Genomic DNA, 21,967 nt, shown 5'->3' with positions numbered 1-21,967 from the left:
AAATATACAGCATAAAGAAAAAAGATATACATTACTTGAAGTAGGTTTTTAGTGTTTCTGCTAAAAACAATTTTTAAAATGTAGAAGACTAATTATACATCAATATATAAACCCTGGACTCTGAAGTAAAAAAAAAGTCAGAACTTAGCTTGAATTATTTGTTGATAGTAATGTCAATAAGTATAAATGAAAATGAAACCATCAAATTTACCACTTCTTTAATGTAATGTTTCATCACAGGTTCATTTTGGTAGCAGCTAAATGTGTCATGGATGTCCTGGGGGATGGGAACCACACTGAAGTGACAGGGTTCATTTTATTGGGCTTAACTGACGACCCGATCTTTCGAGTCATCCTCTTCATGATCATCCTGTGTATCTACATGGTGACAATATCTGGCAATCTCAGCACAATCATTCTTATCGGAATCTCTTCTCAGCTCCATCATCCTATGTATTTTTTTCTGAGCCACTTGGCTTTTGCTGACATAGGCTATTCATCTTCTGTCACACCCAATATGCTTGTAAACTTCTTGGTGGAGACAAATACCATCTCCTATTTTGGATGTGCCATCCAGCTTGGTTCAGTTGTTTTCTTTGGGACAGCTGAGTTCTTCCTTCTGGCTACCATGGCATATGATCGCTTTGTGGCAATCTGCAGCCCACTACTTTATTCCACAAAAATGTCCACACAAGTCTGTGTCCAGTTACTCACAGTGGCTTTTGTAGGTGGTTTTCTCAATGCTTGCTCTTTTACTATTTGCTTCTATTCTTTACTCTTCTGTGGACCAAATCGAGTCCACCATTTTTTCTGTGATTTTGCCCCTTTAGTTGAACTCTCCTATTCGGATATCAGTATCCCTGCAGTTGTCCCCTCATTTACTTCTGGCTCCATCACAGTAGTCACTGTGTTTGTCATAGCTGTCTCCTACATCTACATCCTCATCACCATCCTGAAGATGCGCTCCATTGAGGGGCGCCAGAAGGCCTTTTCCACCTGCACCTCGCACCTCACCGTGGTCACTCTGTTCTATGGGACCATCACATACATTTATGTGGTGCCCAAGTCCAGCTACTCAGCTGACCAGAACAAGGTGGTGTCTGTGTTCTACATGGTGGTGATCCCCATGTTGAACCCCCTCATCTACAGCCTCAGAAACAATGAAATTAAGGGGGCTCTGAAGAGGGAGCTTGCTAGGAAAATATTTTCTTAATCTGTTATTTTATAGTACTTGGTATAATAACATACAGTAAATATAATAATAAAAGGACAAAGAGTGTCTGTGGTAGAAATATATGGGTCCATGTGTCATTAGTCAATGTGGAGATTTTTAGTAAAGGTAGGGGGTGGATTTTCTGATATCAAACTTTGTCAGAGCCCTGTAGCGAGTTACCTTTAATAAAATTAAATTAAATTTATAGTTATTCACACAAATTGGTTAACATGAAAAAATACTTAATCTGATGAAAATCCTTTTAAAATTTTATTCATATCTTTTCAAAAGTAGTTCTCTGCCATACGTTAAGGTTATTGTACCTCCAAACATTTAAGACTGCATCCATTTTTAACTACACCTTATTCTGAAATGAGCATGACATTTACAGTTATGACTGAGTACATTCTGAGGGGACGTGAACAAGTGGAACCAGACAGTAACATTACTGCAGACATTCTTCTTGCAGGAAGGTAGTGTGCTGACGATCGGCTTTTTGGACCCATAAATGCTGCCCTGTGTTCCTGGTCTCTGGCTCCAGCCAGTTATAGGAGTTACAGAAGACCCCATGAAAGAACAGGATAGGATGCCCCTGACCAACCCTTGAAGTCTTGTGTCATGACAAAACAGGTGACGCTCCTCTGGAAAAGAGCAGGCTTCCTAAACTCATCAGGGATTGGGCGGAACAGACTCTTGGAATGACTTGTTTATGGTCAGACTCACACACCCCGTAAAGAAAGCTTGAGGGAACTGGATGGTATTTCCTCTGTGAAGCTTAATTTACTTCTATATCCTGATGACTACCACATGTATTCCTCATCCTCTGTCCTCTATTTAGTGTTTTAGGCAAAAATATTTTTGTCTAACAAAACTCAAGCATGAATTGCTGAAAACTAATTATCTCCTTCCACCACCAGCTTGCTTCCTTCCAATGTTCCATATCCCTGCAAAAGGCACCATCATTCAATCAATTTATTGACTCAGAAACCTGAGAGAAATTTATTTTTCCCATCCACATGCCTACATTCATTCACAAAGTCTTGTACATTCCGAGTCCAATATTTACCTCCTACTTTTCTTCATTTTCATTGTCAATACTTCTATTTCCAGATAGCATCTTATATATTTAGTTCACAACAATACTCCTGTGATAGCTAACTTTATGTGTCAACTTGGCTAGGCCATGGTGACCAGTTGTTTGGCCAAGCACCAGTTTAGAAGTTGCCATGGAAGTATTTTGGAGTGTGATGAACATTTAAGTCAGTAAATTTTGAGCAAAGCAGATTATCCTCCATAATGTGTGTGGCCCTTGTTCAATCAGTTGCAAACCTTAAGAGAAAAAACTGAGGTCCCCTGAAAAAGAGAGATTCTGTCTCCAGGCTGCCTTTGGACTCAAGACTGTGACATCATCTCTTACTGGATTTTCCAATCTGCTGAGCTGTCTTGTGGATTTTGGAATTGAAATCTCCCACAATTGCATGAGCAATTAAAATAAATCTCTCTCTCTGTCTCCTATTCTCTTTCTCTGGAGAATGCTGACTAATAGAACCATAACAAGTTTTCCTCTTTCCTCTCTTACTCTCTTTCAATTCATCTGCCGTATGACAACCACTGCCATAAATCTAAACAGATTAATTTCTTCATTAATATACCCCCAAGATCTTAGAATAAAGGCATCAATTCTTAACATGGCTTACAAAGTACTGAATATGGTCCCTGTTTTCTCTCTCTCACCACTCTTTCCACAGTCCCCAACACCCAAACTCTAGGAATCAATCATTGGTTTTCTTTTAAATCCTTGAACACGTGCATCTTCTTTGCTGCCTCAGGACCCACTCACATGTAGTAACTCTACCAGAATGCGATTTTCCCCTAATCTGGGTAATGCCTATTCATGCCATAGGTACTACCCTAAATGTTATTTCCCCTGCTCTCGGAAGCCTTCTGGAAGCTTGAGACCAAATGAAGGACACCTGCTATCCCCCATAAAACCCTGTGTATTTTCTTTGGAATACTCACTGTACTTGTATGTAGTTACAGAATTAGTTTGTTTTTTTTTTTCCTCCATAATGCTGGAAGTTTCACATGGATGGCTACAATGTCTTTCCACTTTTCCCATGCATCTAGTTTTCACACAGCTCCTGGAACATAGTAAGCATAAATGCATATTTGACATGAATGAAAGAAAAATTAATAAATGAATGGATGGGTAAATGAAGCTTATGCTCTGGCATGAAGTACAGACTGTGCTGCCTTTCAATCTGTTGAGTGTCAGCCTGCTTTAAGTGATTGAATATGTCAGATCTAGGCAACTAGAATCCCAGCCTAGTTCAGTAAAACTTTCTTAATCACCCTGGGCTGAACAATGTCTCCGCTTTGTGTTTGCATTGTTGGAGAATTAGAAGATCCAGAAGCCCATTGTTAGTTAGTAATAGTAGTAGTAGCAGTAGTAAGAGTATTAGCAATAGGAGCTATAATGTGAGATTGCTCACTACATTCCAGGTACTGTTCCCAGTGATTTACAAGATTGACCCAATTAATCCTCAGAATAACCCTATAAAATTTTTTTCGACTCATATTTTACAGAGGATGTAACGGAGGCACAGAAAGGTTAAGCAAAAGCTCAAAGTCACAAATATCCTCTTACTAGTTTGACTTGTTTTAGGGCATATACTGTCTGTGGAGGGGTGGAGTGAGGGGCTCTTTGAGAATACTTCACCACTAGAGGACTGTCATTTGTCTCTCACACATTCCATTCTAGCCAACCCTCTCTGTTCAAAGTAAGTATGGAGACTTCTACATCTGGACATGTCAGGCTAACTCATATTAGAACAACCTTCTGGCAGAAAATAAATAAGAAGGTGGATAAATATCTGTAAATGTTTGAAGTCATAGACTTGTGGTTTCATTGAAAATGTAGTAGCTCTATCCTCTAGGTCCTTCTCCTTATCGCTAAAAACACCCCTAGATGTGACACAACAAACAAGCATAGGAAGACGCTTAAAGGAGGAAGAAGAAGGCCGACTCCTAGAACTTGGGACCTGAGGAACCACATAGTGATGAGTCCCTGGGTTTCCTTATTGTTTTCATGTATCTTGGACAGGATGCTGCAGAAGCCTCCAAACCAGAATTGGCAAGAGACACAGAGAAAAAGAGCTCCAAGAAAAGCCTGTTCCTTCTAACCAAAGAACTGGGAAAAGGGTAGCCTTAACAGAACAGAAAACCTTTTGGCAGAACCTGCCCTACTCCAGACAAACGCCAATGAAAAAATCATACCTTTCCCCCACCCCCAGCTTTCAGTGGGGCCAAGTAAGGAGCTGTTCTTCACCCCACTCACCCTCTGTTTCTTTTAGCCTGGGTAGCGTCAGTGGGGTCCAATGAAGAAATGAGCCTCACTGGAAGCAATGAGACTTAATGAGGGAGTGTGAGGTGGGGCTAATGGTACTTTGCTCCCTTCACCTCCAACCCTACTTGTTAGTGCACCGTTGGGCAACTGAACTTCCACCTCCACCCTGTAACTACTAAGAAGTATGAAGAGCTTTACATTTCCCCCCTTCCCTAGTAGCACTGGGGCCCATAAAGGACCTGAGCTTTCTTGGAGGCAAGGAGGCATGCAGTCAGTGTCCCACTATCACTGGGAAGGAGACAACAGGGCAGAGGGGGGAGCTTATCTTCCATCTCTCTCATCTGCAAGGAGGCAGTGTGAGTCTTTCCCTTTTTGCAGAGTTGTGTCAATAGTGCTGAGCAGGAAGCTGAACATCCACAGTCACCTGGTGGTTGCAGTGACACTCAACAGGGGGACCTCCTCCTAAAAAATGATTGAACATGATCCAGAGTCTCATAATATAATATCCTAAATGTCTATGATACAATCAAAACTCTCTTATCAAACCAAGAATCAGGCAGTTCTGGTTCTGAAGTTTTCTCACAACTTCAATGAGAAAGACAATATATGCCAACACCAAGATGAATGGGATGTTGAAATTATCTGACAAAGATTATAAGGCAGCCATGAAACAAATGCATCAGTAAGCTATCATTAATCTTCTTGATACAAATGACAATAACAGAAAATTTCAGCAAAGAAATAGAGGTTATAAAAAATAATTGAGTGAAAATGATAGAACTGAAAAATATAGTCACCAAATTAAAAAATAAAACAACTTGCTAGGTGATCTCAAGAGTAGATTGCAGACGACAGAGGATAGAATCAGTGAACTTGCATAAAGATAAATAGAAATACTTTTCTAAACAAAAATAAAACAGATTGAAAAAAAGAACACAGCTACACGGGTCTGTGGGACAATAAAAAAGGAGCTAACATTCATAAAATGGGAGTCCCAGAAGGAGAGAAGAAAGAAAGGGGGACTGAGTAGGTGTTCAAAGAAATGAAGGCTGAAAAATTTCCAAATTTGGTGAAAGACATAGAGCTACTGACTCAGGAAGCTCAGCAAACATGAAACAGGATAAACCCAAAGAGACACATACCAAGTCACATCATACTTAATGTTCTATAAATAACACAAAGAAAAGTTTTGAAAGCACCCAGAGAGAAAGGAGTCATTACTTATCGGAAAATGTTAAAAAAAAAAAAAAAAAAAGGGAATATAGGAGACAGCACGGTTCTCATGAAACCAGAAGGATGCAGCACAATATTCTTCAAGTACTAAAAGCAAAGAATTTTTAAACATAAATTCTATATCTGACCTAAAATAGCCTTCAAAAATGAAGGAAAAATAAAGACATTTCCAATGAAGGAAAACTAAGAGAATTTTTTTCCCCACAAATCAACCTTTAAGTAATGGTTAAAGAAAATTCTCTAGACAGAGAGTAAATGATAAAAAGAAGACTTGAAACTTCAGTATTTAAAAAACACACTGAATAGAATGGAAATTTTAAAAGGCAACATATGAAAACATGTGAGATTCACGTAAAGCAGTGCTGAGAGGAAAATTTACAGTACTAAATACTTACACTACTAAAGAGGAAAGGTCCTAGAATATATAAAATACTCTTGACAGAGAAGAGTGAAGTGGGAGGAATCCCTCTACCTGATTTCAAGGCTTATTTTATAGCACAGTCATGAGGACACCGTGGTGCTGGTGGAAGAACAGACACACAGATCAATGAAGCCGACTGGAGAACCCAGAGAAAGACCCACAGAAGCATGCCCAACTGATTTTTTTCAAAAGATACAGGAACAATCAACTGAAAGAAGGAGGGTTTTTCCAAAATGGTGCTGGAGCAATTGGACATCCATGGAGGATGGCAGCACCTCATCCTAAACCTCACACCTCATACAAGAATTAACTCAAAATAGATCATAGACTAAATGTAAAATGTAAAACTATAAACTATAAACCTTTAGAAAAAAATAGGAGAAAGTATTTAAGGTATAGGGCTAGTTAAAAAGTTCTGGGAATTGACACTAAAACTACAATCCATAAGCAGGTAGATTCATCCAATGCTGTCATGAAAATACTGTGTTCCGAAACATGTTTTGATTCATTTACTGCATGCATATTTGTGTATATACATATATATATATAAATGCATGCACACATATATTTGAAAATATTTTAAAATTGTATCCTGTTTGTACTAGAAAAATGGTGATACCAGGATATATCTGGTAATTAGATAATACTTTGATTGCTTTGTACACAAATTGATGATTTTTATTGGAGGTACTTCCCTTTTTCTACTTTTATTTATCAGCAATCTGTAAATTTTTAAATGTTCAGAGTTCTTTTATCTACCCTCTGAAGGATAAACCTATTTGCAATATTTCGTACTTTCCTTAGGGCTATCTGCATTTCTTTCTTTCTTAGACTGTAAACGATAGGATTAAGCAGAGGTGTCAGCACTGTATATGTCACAGCCATCAGCATACCTTCGTGGAATGAATCACTATCCATGGGCCTCAGATAAACAAAGCATGCAAATACATAGTGGATGCACACTACAGTGAGGTGGGAGGAGGCAGTCGAGAAGGCCTTATACTTCCCTGTTACAGAAGGCATCTTCATAACTACGGACCCAATGAAGACATAGGAAATCATAATTAAAATAAAGTTGCCCACCAACACAAAGGTAGAGAGCACAAAAATAGCCATTTCGTGCTACAAAGTATAATCACAAGCAAGAGAAACCACAGGCGAGATGTCGCAGAAGAAGTGCTGGATGGTACTGGAGACATAGAAAGACAAGTTGAATACGCTGATGATGATACACAGAAAAACCAGGAACCCAACCACACAAGAAGCCATCACGAGCTGAAAGCAGATATTATGGGTCTTCCGGATGGCATAGTGCAGTGGGTTGTGTATGGCAATGTAGCGGTCATAGGACATGGCAGCCATGGTGAAGCAGTTATTGCCTGCCAAGCCAAAGAAGAAAAATGTCTGCGTGGCACACTCAGGAAGGGAAATGGTCTTGCTGTCTGACAGCAAGTCCACTAACATGCGGGGGAGGATTACCATAGTTGTACAAGGACAGGCCAGAAGAAAAAATACATGGGGGTGTGAAGGTTGTGACTGAGCTTGATGGCCACCATTATGGACACATTTGCAGCTAGGATGGTCACATGGGAGAAGAAAATCACCACAAAGAAGAGACTCTGCAGGTCTTGGAAACTCGAAAAACCACACAGAAGGAACGTGCTCCTTGTGGTATGATTGCCCATCCTCCTGGTGGGCACAGCAACTTTGCTCCAAAGATGCAGAGATTCTTGAGATTAAGACTCTGAGATGACTGTAAAAAGATCTGTGTCACTGATGTCACCTACACTTTAATCAATGGCACCTGGGCAAGTTTCAGGCAACTCTTCATGGGAGAACCTGGGAAAGAGATGTTTAATGCACCTGACTGAAGTCACCTTCAAGAGTCAGAGTGATGTGAATGATTCTAGTATGAGAATCTGCATAAATGACAGAGAGTGGGCCCAAATATCTTCTTGGATTCTGCTCACAAAAGCACTCTTTATCTCTCTCTTTTCCAATCAGGATCTGCATGTAAGAGTGAAAATATGAATAAGATTGCTTTGTTCTGACCCACTGGATTTTGTGATGCCACATTTTGCAATGCTTGTGATCTGGTTGTACCCTGGTACTCAGGACTGTTTATTAAACTACTGATTGAATGAATAATATAATTCAATCATTTATATGACTTAAAAGGAATATAACATTTAAAAAAATTTAGGGAGATCAGTGAAATTTTCTGAAAGAACTTTGACTTTTCTTTCAATGTAATCCTCTTTTCATCAATGCACAACCATGAAGTGGCCCCAAAGGTGATAATTGTGACAATGACTAGACTACACAAATGAATTTAACATATTGTAAATCCTGCTGAGTTCCTATCCATGGTAATAATTCGAGCTTTTGATACACAATATCATTAGTTCTTAATACATATCAATAATTTTTAAGTTCTTAAGAGCTTCTCATTGGCGTTCTTTTCCAGATGCCTGATATAACATAATGAACTAGCTTGGAGTCAAAATGATTTTGAAGGTACTGTCTCATTCTAGAAGGGCATATTCTGGTCACTATGTTATAATAAACTTGTGGGTTTTCAGAAGAACCTGTGGGACATTTTCCCACAGGTATACTTGTTATGTTATTTGCGTTGAAGCACAGAGTGAATAGAATCAACTCACATTCCTCAGATCAATTCATCAAGTCATACTTCTATTTTGATTGTTCATTAAACATCCAGTCTTGTAGGAGGTGAGGGCAGAAAAATGATATGAAGATACTCTATAGAATTTTGATTTTAACTTCTGTCACTGCTAAAGCTAAAGGGAAAGAAAAATAGTTAGGAATGAGCAATGGAAAATGAAGTCGTGTGCAAGAGAAAGAGAGAAACATTACCTTGAAATTATTCTGTAGGACTAACAAATACATTGTTATTTGAAGAGAGAGAGAAGTCAAGATAGCGGCATAGGCAGACTCTGAACTCACCTCCTCCCGTGGACACAGCCAATTTACAACTACTCGTGGAAAAATTACCCCTGAGAGAGAATTGAAAACTGGATAAGAGGAACTCCTGCAACAAACGACAATCCCAATTGAGGTGGAAGAGGCAGAAACTCCCTTCCGGAGAGAAAAAATGCCGCCTTCACAAGCCGCCAGCTTGACTGCCGCCTGGGAGCAGCCCAGAGGTCTGCAGCCCTCCCTGGAGGAGCGGGGCCCTGAGCCGGGGAGCGCTCCACTGTAGGCACTTTGTGGACCCAGCACAATCGAGATGAGTGGCATAATATCTGACTTTGCCTGCTACTAAAACATTGGGGAATACCCCCAGAAAACCCGGTTCACAAAGAAATTAAAACCGGCTCTTAAAGGGCCCACACGCAAACTCACCCGTTTCAGAAAGCAACCTAAAATCACCAGAAAGAAAGGTGCACAGTGCTTTGGTGAAAAGAGACTCACCTGATAGGCTCTGAGTGCATCTTGGTGAGAGGTGAGACCTCTCCAGGGACTGGGACATTGGCGGTGGCCATTGTTGTGGCCTGGTGTGGGCGTGCTGACACAGATGCCATTGGAGTTCTCCCTAGGGCCTGCTAGCCCAGGTCTGCCCCATCCGCTAGAGCACCCATTTAATCCAGCTCAGCTGGGGCAGGCGGCCCACCCTAGAGACTGGCCCCACCCAACAACAAGCCCTCAGGCAACTTGTGGGCCTGCATAGATTGGTGACTAGATTCTCTGCAGCCTGGCAACTGAGCCCACTTCAGTGGGGCAGGGCATGCACAAGGAGTGGGTGGAGAGTGTGGGGCAGTGGTGGAGTGTGTGGGGCTCCTGCTGTGGAGAGACTGAGTCCGCTTCAGGAGGTCGGGGCAGGCACACGGGGCAGGACTGTGTTGACTGTGTGTGTGGACCTATCGGTGGCAGGGTTTGTCAGCTGCAGAAGACTCATGCTTCTCAAAGACCCACATAGGGCATTTGCCCCACCTTCCAAAGCCTGAAACAATTGGGTGCTCCCATACCTGAGGCCAGCCCCACCCAGTTGCAATCCTCAGAGAGCTGACAAGAGACCTAAAGGCTGGAGGCTTATAGCAATTGTAAGCCCCTGAGCCTAACAACCTGCCACGCTGGGGGCCTACTCACTTAAAAGAAATACTGAAACACAAATGTGGTATTAGAACTTGCAGCCAACTGTGCTGGGGCTCCCCACACCTGATAAAGAGACTGAAGGGCCTACAACAACTACAAGCAGCTGAGCATTACAACAGCTGGCCAGGAGCATAACTCGGCCTCCCTGGGCACCTACAGAGAGAGCAAATAGGCCACAACAGAAGGGCACACATAGCCCACATAGGGGTCACCCCTGGAACATTGAGAACTGAGGGAAGCACACTGCAGGCCTCCTAAGGCATCACTTATATAAGGTCACCTATTCAAGAGCAGGAGACGTACCTGACCTACCTAATACGTAGACACAAGCACTGGGAAAGAGGTAAAATGAGGAGACAAAGGAATACATTCCAAGTAAGGGAACAGGACAAAACCCCAGAAAAGGAACTAAGTGAAACAGAAATGAGCAACCTACCCGACAGAGAGTTCAAACTAAGAGTGTTAAGGATGCTCACTGATCTGGGGAGAAGAATAGATGAACTCAGTGAGAATGTCAACAAAGAAATGGAAGATATAAAAAAGAACCAATCAGAAATGAAAAATACAATACTGGAAATGAAAAATTCATTAGAGGGACTCAAAAGCAGAGTAGAGGATACAGAAGAACGGATCTGCGAGCTGGACGAAAGACTAGAAGAAATTACCCAAGCTGAACAGGTAAAAGAGAAAAGAATTAAAAAGTGTGAGGACAGTCTGAGGGACCTCTGGGACATCATCAAGCGCACTAACATCCGTGTTATAGGTGTCCCAGAAGGCGAAGAGCGAGACAAAGGGGGAGAGAATCTATTTCAAGAAATAATAGGTGAAAACTTCCCTATATTGTTATTTGAAGAGTTAGTATTTTCTATTTGCATTGTAGTTATGGGCACAGAATACAAGAGGAGTCCGGTCAGATAACCGGCACCTATTTAATACCTATAATGTGCCAAATGAGATGCTGGGGTTAGACAGAGCTGTCTCAGGTAATTCTCACAAGTCTGTGTGGTAGGAATTTTCATTCTGTTTTTATAAAAGATAAAGCAAGGTACTGAGTGGTTAAATGATTTTGGAAGTCATGAATTTATTCATTACATATTGACTAAATGCATGTGATGTGCCAGGATTTTTCTACATGGGAAACACAACATGGAACCAGGCACAGGATCTCTGTGATGTGGGAGAGTGACCACCTTTGTTTGTGGAGTCGGGGAAACCCGCTCTGAGGAGGTGACCTGCTTAAATGGAGAATAGAATGGCAGTGAGTCACTAACAGGGAAAGATCAGGAGAGAGAGCATCACAGGCACAGTCCACAGTGAACACAGAGACCCTCAGATGGGAAACTATCTCTTCAAGTAATTCAACCAAGACCCATATGGCTTATCTTTGAGACCACTCCACACTCTTTCCTCTGAAGCTTTCCCAGTCCATTTACCTCTAAAGGAAACATTTTTGCTTTCTTATTGCTTCAACTACCACTTACCTTGTGTGACTTTTCAATTTGTGCCTCTACCAAAAAGGAAACTCCAATTTCCTTTGGCACATCTCCAGTGCTGGAATGACCTGCAATAATTGAATGAAAATTTTGGGAACAAAACTGGCCATCTGACTTATTTCACTTTGCATTATACCCTCAATGTCCATCCATGTTGTCACAAATGGCTGGATTTCATCGTTTCTTATGGGTGAGTAGTATTCCATTGTGTATATATACCACATCTTCTTGATCCATTCGTCCCTTGATGGGCACTTAGGTTGCTTCCAAGTCTTGGCTATTGTTTTTACAATGTTATAAACCAATGTTACTGCAATAAACAAAAAATTAAAAAAAAAAAAAAAAAAAAAGAAGTACAAAACTGGCCATATTTCCGTACATGTCGGAGTTTCCTCCTGTACTTCGTATTTAAGTTAGTTACAGACATCAGAGAGCCATCATCCGACTCCATTTTTTACTCTTCCCTCATCTTTTTACCCAATAAGTTACATCAAAATTCCAGAAGTCTGTTTACCAACATCCTTATCCTCTTTTTTTTTATTCCCTCTGCTATCATTCTGAACCTGTCCCACAGGGTAGATATGGTGCCTCCTTGGTTGTCGTCCGCATTTTTCTTTTATTCACCACATTGTGACCAGATGTTAGATTTCTAAACACAGGATATGTCACTGATAGTGTCAAAAATAGTTAATGATGACCCACTGCTTATAAGAAGAAATCCAAATACCCCAGGATGATATTTGGTGCTCATCACCAACTGATCCCTAGACACTGCTCCTGGCTCAGTCTCTACCACATCCCTCTCCCTACCCTACACTCAAACCAGACAATAGTACCCTCTATTTTCCAAACACATCACGATCCTTCACGCTGCTGCGCCTTTGTGTGTGGTATTCCATCTGCTTCAGTTGCCCTTCTTCCATTTTTCTTCTATCAGATTTTTACTCGGATTAATTGACTCCTCATCCTCTCTTATTATCCACATTTTCTAGATTCTAGGATCCTAAGTAAAAAATGTGTCCGGTATTCCACTCTATCATTCATTTGGATATTGCAACAGCCTTGTCTTTGCCTCTTCCTCTCCTATCCTTCACCTACTACCAGCTTTTCTATGTTCGCTTTACAGTCATGCTACATCTCTTCATTATAGACTTCTTTTAGACACTCTTTGATTACACACTAGATAATTCTAATAACTTCTAAACTTTTTTGCATGTTCCAGTTATACAGTGTCGTATATCCCCATAGTTATCCTTAGAGATAAGTGCTATTATTATGACCGTGTTTGTAGTGAGGAAACTATGGCTTAGAGAGTGATTTAATTTGCTGAAGGTGATACAGTTGGTTAGTGTACATGCACAGTATATCTACAACAAGGCAGTGAGAATCTGGAGACCCGCTTGCCTCACTGGTCGATTATAAGACCTCCCTCAGTGCAAGTGCCCCAGCATGGCATCCAAGGGTCTTACCTGTCCAGCCTCATCTCCTGTTATCAACCTCCCCTATATGGGGAACATTCTACTGTTTACAAAAAGTAGTATATTCTTCATGGTGCTTCTGCTTTGTGCATGTTATTTTCTCTGTTTAATATCCTTGCTGTTCTTCTCTGCACACTAAAAGACTAACATTCTTGAAAAGATCATTCAAATGTCACTTTGACTCAGAAGCCTACCTAAACCTCCCTGGCTGTGTTAGTCATTTCTTCTAGATTCGTACCCCATTTTATTGAGATGAGGTTTTCTTTTTTCTTTTTTTTTTCTTTTAAAGCTTGACTCCTATACTAGATAGGCAGAGACCAGTTTTAAACTTTTGTATCCCCCATCTTGCAGCTGAAGTCTAGTGAATGTACGTTTTTGAGTAAGATTCTTTCAATGAATATAGGAAAAATTGCAATTCTTTCTTCTCCAAAAAGCCTCTCATGATTATTATTTTGGTGCACTTATTAATTCCTCAATAATCTTTTTTTTTTTTTTTAGCTCTGTTTAGCATTTATTTTATTTGGACATGTACTAAAGATAGTTGGCTGCTCTCTAAACAGGTTTTAAGAATCTTGTCACTAGCAGTGTGAATTTATGTATAGAAGTGTTCTACATGAACACTAATTGAATTTATGAATGGTGAACAAACAAACAAACTTCTGAAAATGCCAGCAGTGATTGCTTAGAGTCTAAGAGAAAGAGACTATCATTTTCTCCTTTTAGCCATCATCCCTATTTACTGTACAATCAAATCACACTTGACCTACGTAAGTGATCATCTGCTAAGGGGCATACCAGACAGTCCAGGGGAACTCTATCAAAACAGTACGTCTCCACCCATATTTACCACAAGTTCTTGGCAAGCCTCTCCAAGCAGCAATCTCCAGGATATCAGAATATATGTGATTTGTACAATCTTTCTCGTTAATTTGGTTGATATCTTTTGACTTTTATGATACTTTTCTTTTCATATCTGTTGATGGTAAACTCTGTTTTTTTTGTATTCTTATAGTGCAGTAGTGATAGAAGATTATGGTATATGACATTATTTCTTTTCTGCCCAATGATCCTGGCAGGCACTGGAGAACAAGATGCCCATGACATTTTTTAAGCCCTCTGTTTTTCCCATGCCTTACCCTCTTTATTCACCTGGCTTTTGCCTTGACTTTGTCATTCTAGTCTCTGCAGTTCTTCAAAGTCCCATGCAGTGTTCTGGATTTCATCTCCACCAAGATTAGGACATTGACAACATTCTTAATTTCCAGCTTATCTGTGTCCATAGTTTCTTTAATATTTTCCAACAGGCTATTAACATCTAGAGGTACTTGATTATTAGAAGATATATAATAACATTTATTGAAAGAAAAAAAAAACACTAAAATTCCCACCTTCTTCAGAAGGAATATCACCTTCCAGTTGCTTAAAATCATAAGGTAATTAAGCTGGAGGAAGAACTTAGAGTCTCACAACTCAGGCATGACTTTCTGCAGTTCTTCCTGTGATTTCATGTATCTCATAACTCAGGGATAAGTTTTAAGGCAGGTTTTCCCTTTGGATGCCTGTGATGAGTCCCCTCTGACATTAGAGTCTCCTATAACACAGAAAGTTGTGTCTTCTCCATTCCTTAAGGATGGAGCTCAGTACCAGGGAGATTTTAATGAGAGTCCTTGCACCACTGGAGACCATTATCTTGAGACTACTGCTTTAGAAACCAGGAGTCTTGTGCTCTGTGGAACTATCACCCAATGTGATGTCCACAAAAAATATTTTTTAAAATCCTGATATACCACAGAGATTTTTTAGTGATGTTTGCACTTATTCTCTGAATAACAAATTTTTTATTTCTGTTAAAATAATAGAAATTGAACTTGTTAAAAATATATCTTGGGATGTAGATATACTCTCAGGGATATTTTACTTCTTGCACAATATCATTTATTTTATAATTCTGAAAATTTACGAAGTCCCTCAGGACTCTTCTTCCCTACACACAGGGCAAAGGAATGGTGTGTCATGAGATGCTATTCCCTGGAAACATTCAGAAGGTGAGTAGGAAGAGGGTTAACACACAGATGAGCACTGTGATTTCTTTCTCAGAGGCAACTCTGCTGTAGAAGACCTAGCTTCAGAGGAAAATCCCCTTTCATCCAAATCCCCAGTTATTGCACTGCCATTCATGATATGCACACATGGCTCCTAATTGTCTCTCTCATCAGCTTGGCCTTCAAAGTCTTCCACCATCTGCACTGTTTTCCACCAAATGTGCTACCACGTCTTATCTCCAACATCGGCTCTCATAACCTCAACACTTGAGGCAAAACAGTCAACACACTGTCTCCTGATTAAATTCTGTACTTTCCTTGTTCTATACTGTGTTCTGTCTGTCTGAAAATCCCTTCTCCTAGCTTTACTTACCCAAACTCTTATCCATTCTTCAAGGTTCATCACAAATGCTACCTCGTCTAAGAAGCCCCTTTCTTGAATAATGTATAAAACCAAGAGAGAAATTACAGTCATTAAGAATGAATTCTAACGCGAGACACCTACTTTGAATGGCCTCCACTGGACACCAGAACTGAATGCTAACAGTTGTGGTGTAGCAATCTAGGTAGCTGTAGATAATTATAAATTGGGACTTTTTGAAGCTAGGTAGACAATTTTTTGCCTTTCCTAGATCTCCCTTATCAGGTCAGTGAATATTTCACCAAACTTCTTTGAGAACCAGATGTATTCTATCAAGCGTTGCTCCTGGACAAAAGGAATGTAATTGACTGGAATATCTGGGACTACATGCCCTCACTCCTAGGGTGGCCCATGGCCAACAACTGAATGAAACAGTGATTTACAAACAGCAATGACATAGACACCCTATTGTTACAGGTAAGATAACTCTTGGTGTCATTTATGCTCCAGTGTTCCCTGTGGGATCAGACTAAAGCTACACTTCAGCAGAGCCCACACCATTATCAGGGTTCTCCACATGGCTTATCCTGCTTCTCTCTCATTGTTACAGTTTTCCCCTGAGATCATTCCTCACTAAATCACTTGCATAAGAATTGCTGCCTAAAGCTCTGCTTTTGGAGAACTTGTGATAAGACTGAGTTTCAGTGCATACACAGGAATGAGGACTGTATATACTTTATTAGAAATTCTGAAAATAAAAAAAAATAAGGTAGAAATATTAGGTTCTGTTACTTCCTGAGATTCCTTCTCTCTGAGAGACTAGTTATAACCCCTAACCATCATTGCCAGTCACATGCTCATACAGACTGAATTTGTATGGGTCTCATTGCACTTGGTCTTTGTGGTGCTGGGAGTTCTGCTTCCTGCTCAATGGCTCTGATTACTAGAGACCGGTATTTTTTTCTTATGCATCTATTTAGAGCACAGTTAGTGAACACTGAGTTCATATCACTGATTTTCTATGGATCCCTGTGCTACGATCTGCAAAGACAGATGGAGTGCACAATGCTGCTGCTCTGTGTCTCTCTACCATAAATCATCAGTCTATCTTTGCTATTATCTAAATCCACTGCTCTTCCAAATGCAATGTAAGTCAGCTACAGGGAGAGTAATGGAAATAACAGTGTCATTTCCTGGTAGAAAATGAAGCTATGGACAACTCCATCCCTCTCCTCAATTATGAAGAAATTTGTGCATGTTACATTTTCTTCATAATACTATTAACCATCTTCCTGGAAATATTAACATAGAGCATTAATCATTTCATTCATTCTTTCCAAATGAAAAATGTGTGCTCTTATACTGCAGGCACTGTCCTAGGCTATGGTAAATATAAGTAACAAACAGCCAAAGATGTCTGCCTGGATGGAATTTATCGTCTAGCATCTGCAAAGCAGAAAGGGAAGAAACTATGGTCTAGCATTAACTAAATACGCCAAAAAATTGAAGTAGGGAAGAATAATTTGATAACCCTGTCAAGCAGAGTGGTCATCAATTAACCTCCAATCATTTAAACCTCCTCTACTAGCTTCTAGCAAAGAATAGAGAGAGGAACATCAATAGTGGAGAGGTAGAAAAGGGGAAATAGAGAGATAAATCAAAAGTAAATAACGTAGGAGTAGGAATTACTTGTTTGACTTTAAGGTCCATTTTCTTGAATGCAAAAATAATTCTATATAAATAAAGAAGTTGTTCTGAAAGAGAAAAAATTATCTTTTTTATAGTATTGATCCTTGCTATTCATTTCAATAACTTAATTGAAAATAAAAAACAACATTTCATCACCTTCTAAACATTCCTCATGTCCACTTGCAGTTCATGCTTCCCCTCTGCCCCTGGCCCCAGGTAACTGTTGATGTACTCTTTGACAATATAGATTAATTTTCTTTTTCTAGAGCTTTATAAATAAGAATAACATAGCATGTGCTCCATTACATCTGACATCGTTTTATTAACATAATTATCTTGAGATTCATTCAGGTTTTGTGTATCAGTAATTTATCTCTTCTTATTATTGAGTAGTATTCTATTATATGGATATATCACTTTTTTTCTGTTCACTTTTTAGCAGGCTTTGAGTTTGTTTCTACTTTGGGGCTTTTGTGAATTAAGGTGTTATCTATGAACATTCAAGTAATCTGGGCATAAATATTTGTTTTCACTTGTCTTAGGTAAATAAAAGAAGTGGGTATGCTAAGTCACATGGTAGGTGTAAAAATATTTACACCTAAATATTAAAATATTTTTAAGAAACTAGTTTCTAAAATAGTTATATGGTTTTATACTCCCATGTGTGATGTTGAGAATTCCAGTTACTCCAAAACCTTGCTAACATTTGATATTGTTCTTTAATTTTAGCCATTCTAATAATTGTATAATAGCATCTCTTTTTCATTTTAATTTGTATTTCTCTGCTGACTCATGGTGTTAAGCATCTTCTCATGAGCTTACTGTACATTTGTATATCTCCTTTTTGAAGTACCTGTTCAAAGCTTTTCCCCATTTTAAAAATTATGTTCTTGGTCTTCTTATTCAGTTCTAAGAGTTCTTTTTACTTTCTATATACAAGACCTTTTTCATATATATGTATTGCAGAATTTTCTCCCTTTCAGTGTTCTGGATTTTTCTGTTTGAAAAGCAAATATTTTAAATTTTGATGAATTCCAATATGTCATTTTTATTTCTTTTATGGTTTGTGCTTCTGTGTCCCACCTAAAAAATCTTTGCCTATTCTAATGTCACAAAGATTTTTTCTTCATATATTTAACTCTAAAAATGTTTCTTTTGTATTTACACCTATGATACTTTCTGAGTTAATTTTTGTGTAGGGTATGAGATAAGGGGCCGGCCCCGTGGCTTAGCGGTTAAGTGCGCGCACTCCGCTGCTGGCGGCCCGGGTTGGGAACCCCGGGCGCGCACCGACGCACCGCTTCTCCGGCCATGCTGAGGCCATGTCCCACATACAGCAACTAGAAGGATGTGCAGCTATGACATACAACTATCTACTGGGGCTTCGGGGGAAAAAAATAAAAAAATAAGTAAAAGTATGAGATAAGGCTTGTTGGTCACTTTCTTTTTTTTGGCCAGGAAAGATTCACCCTGAGCTAACATGTGTTGCTAATTTTTCTTTTTTTTTTTCTCCCTAAAGCCCCAGTGCACGGTTGTATATCCTAGTTGTAAGTCCTTCTAGTTCTCCTATGTGAGCCGCCACCACAGCATGGCTACTGACAGATGGGTGGTGTGGTTCCCTGACAGGGAAATGAACCTGGGCTGACAAAGTGGTGAGAGCACCAAACTTTAACCACTAGGCCGTCAGGGCTGGCTCTGTTGGTCACTGTCTCCATATGAATAAGAAGTTGTTCCAGTAACATATGCTGAAAATTCTTTCCCCATAGAATTGCCCTTAACATTAGTCCAAACTCAATTGGTCAGTATGTTGTGGATATATCCAGTACTCATGTGGATCTATTTATGGACATTTTGTTCCTTTTATCTGTTTATCTGTCATTTCCCAACACTGTACTGTCTTGATTACTTTAGCTCTATGGTAAGTTTTGATGTCATGTAGGGTAAATCTTCCAACTTTATTCTTCATTTTTTTAAATTACTTTAAGTATTCTGGTTAGTTTGCACATCCACATAGAATCAGCTTGTCTATTTATACAAAAAGGCCTTCTAGAATTTTGATCCATATTGCACTGAATCAATAGATTAGCTTTTGAAGAATTAGCATCTTAATAATATTGAATCTTCCAATCCATGAGCATGGTATATTACTCTCCATTTATTTATGTCTTCTTTATTTTCTCTAAGTTTTATAATTTTTTGAAGAAGTATTGTATAACTTTTATTCCTAAATATTTATGGTTTTTAGTATACTGTAAATGTATTTTTTTCTGTTTTAATCTTTCCATTTCTTTGTTGCTAGTATATAAAAATAGAATTGCTTTTGTATATTTTGCTCATATCCTATGCTCTTACTAATCGAGTTATAGTACAAGTTTTCTAGATTTCTTAACATTTTCTTGGCATTTTGCACAAACACATCTATGGATGGAGACAGTTATACTTCTTCTTGTTTCATCTTTACACTTTTTTCACTTTTGATTACCCTGTTTCAATACCTGGGACCTCTAGTATAATGTTGAATAAAAGTGCTGAAGGTAAATTCCATGTGTTTTTCCCAAATGTAGATGGAATTCATTCCATATTTTAGTACTAAGAATGATGTTAGCTGAAAGATTTTCGTAGAGGCTCTTTATCAGATATTGTTGTTGGTGTTGTTCCTCTCTTCCCATTTCATGCCTTCTTTTAGATTATTTGAATTTTTAAAAATTCCATTTAAATTTTTCCATCGACATTTTAGGCGTACGTCTTTGCATTACTTTTTCAGTGGTTGCTTTGCAGATAAGAATATATGTTCCTAACTATTCATAGTTTACCTAAAGTTAATAATTTATGTAATTTATAGAGACCCTGAGACCTTATATGTTGTTCTTTTTCCTTCCACCTTTATGCTATATTTATTATATATATGTCTTACATCTCTATACATAAAGACCTCGTAAGATAATATTACAATTTTTATTTGGTGAATTTTATGTATTTTAAAAGAATTAAGAAGAATACAATATATTTTTATACTAAATCAGTATTGACCATTTTAGATTCTCTTCATTCATTCCTGTAAATCAGAGATTTCTACTTTCCCCATCGATATCCTCCTTCCTGGCTGTATGACCAAGGTCATTGCTGTAGCAACAGTGGCTTGATTTCACGAAGACATGTGAGAAACCCAGAGATTGCCTCCCAGAATTGTCCAGCTGAAGAGCTGGAGAAGAATGTTTATGCACTGAATTCCAGCCTCTGCTGGTTGGTGTTGCCCCTGGGGCCTTAACTGCTTCCACATTGGGATGCACTTGCCTGTGGACTGAGCAGGCTGCTCATGGCTTCCCAGAAGGTCTTAGGTTTCAGGGAAGGACTGGAGCACTGAAGTGGAGATGTTATGGCAGCACTGGAGGTAGGAAACTGACAATGTGGGTCAGAATCACCCAGCACAAGTGGCTTAATTCCTCAGTCTCTGTTCTCCCATCTGATCAATGAAGATAATATAAGTACTTACATCATGAAATTGTTGTGAGGATTAACTCAGTGTAAACTGTTAAGCATAGTTCTTGGCCAAAAATGAACCCTGAGTGAATGTTGGTTCTTATCATTTCGTTGATGGCAAACCCCAGTTTCTCAAACGAGGGGCTTCCGGGGTTGGGATAGGAGATAATAAAATTAAGTTTAGCAAGAGAATTAGGGTAAGATTGAATCTTAGAGTTGAAGATATCTGTATTCCACCACCATCCACCTACACCAGAAGGCACTACTCAAGAGGTAACACTTTGAGGTTATTGACATAGGAGACTATTTCTTATCTGGAAGTCATATAAACCCCTTTTTTCTTTATAGTTCTCTATACAGCTTTCAAGGTTTTTATTTTCTTACTTTTCATATGATAATTAATGCACGTCTTTAAAAATTAATTAAAATTCAACTTTACATCAACTTCTATCTCATAGTCCCCCGAAGTAATTAATGACATATAAATATAAAATACTTATCAAGAAACACATTGAATGGATAAAGCTAAGGTTACCTTTTTATTTATTTATTTTTTAAAGATTTTATTTATTTATTTATTTTCCTCCCAAAGCCCCAGTAGATAGTTGTATGTCATAGCTGCACATCCTTCTAGTTGCTGTATGTGGGACACGACCTCAGCATGGCCAGAGCCGCGGTGCGTTGGTGCACGCCCGGGATCCGAACCCGGGCTGCCAGCAGCGCAGCGCGCGCACTTAACCGCTAAGCCATGGGGCCAGCCCCTAAGGTTACCTTTTTATACTTGAAGTTTGATAGCAAGTATTTCTTAATCAGAAATAGCAAAGTAAACTTGGGACCAATATTTACTTATAAGACAATTTATTATATTATATTCTCTAATAATTATTAAATGAAGGTTATATAACTATGCATGAACACCTAGATAGAAGCAAAAGAATATTGACCACTTGAGCATTGACAGAATTCAGAAAGATTAGTTGTTTTTCTGTGTGAATTTGAACTGCTCAATATCCACTAGAGAACATAATGACACTCCATTATACTTTTGAACTCACATTTGAATCTTCAGAGATTTATCCCCAGAGGCATATAAAA

The 21,967-nt window shown here is 39.0% G+C and overlaps 1 protein-coding gene and 1 pseudogene across 1 annotated transcript; one reads left to right on the top strand and one right to left on the bottom strand.

The window, feature by feature from the left end:
* Positions 1-226: 226 nt before the first annotated feature.
* Positions 227-1,213, top strand: LOC101405546 (olfactory receptor 5P76-like). The gene has a single exon (XM_004418388.2). It carries the CDS (start codon positions 227-229, stop codon positions 1,211-1,213), a length of 987 nt encoding a protein of 328 aa, XP_004418445.2.
* A 5,732-nt stretch (positions 1,214-6,945) lies between these two features.
* Positions 6,946-7,898, bottom strand: LOC147916576 (olfactory receptor 10T2-like; annotated as a pseudogene).
* Between the last annotated feature and the right edge of the window lie 14,069 nt (positions 7,899-21,967).

The sequence above is a fragment of the Ceratotherium simum genome, chromosome 7 (genome assembly GCF_057802395.1).
Source record: "Ceratotherium simum simum isolate JZ-2026a chromosome 7, ASM5780239v1, whole genome shotgun sequence".
NCBI classification, from domain to species: Eukaryota; Metazoa; Chordata; class Mammalia; order Perissodactyla; family Rhinocerotidae; genus Ceratotherium; species Ceratotherium simum.
This window is presented reverse-complemented; position numbering and strand designations above follow the sequence as displayed.

Bases quoted from the DNA above. Each gene is read 5' to 3' on its own strand.
- LOC101405546 (XM_004418388.2), top strand. From the start codon at position 227: ATGTTTCATCACAGGTTCATTTTGGTAGCAGCTAAATGTGTCATGGAT.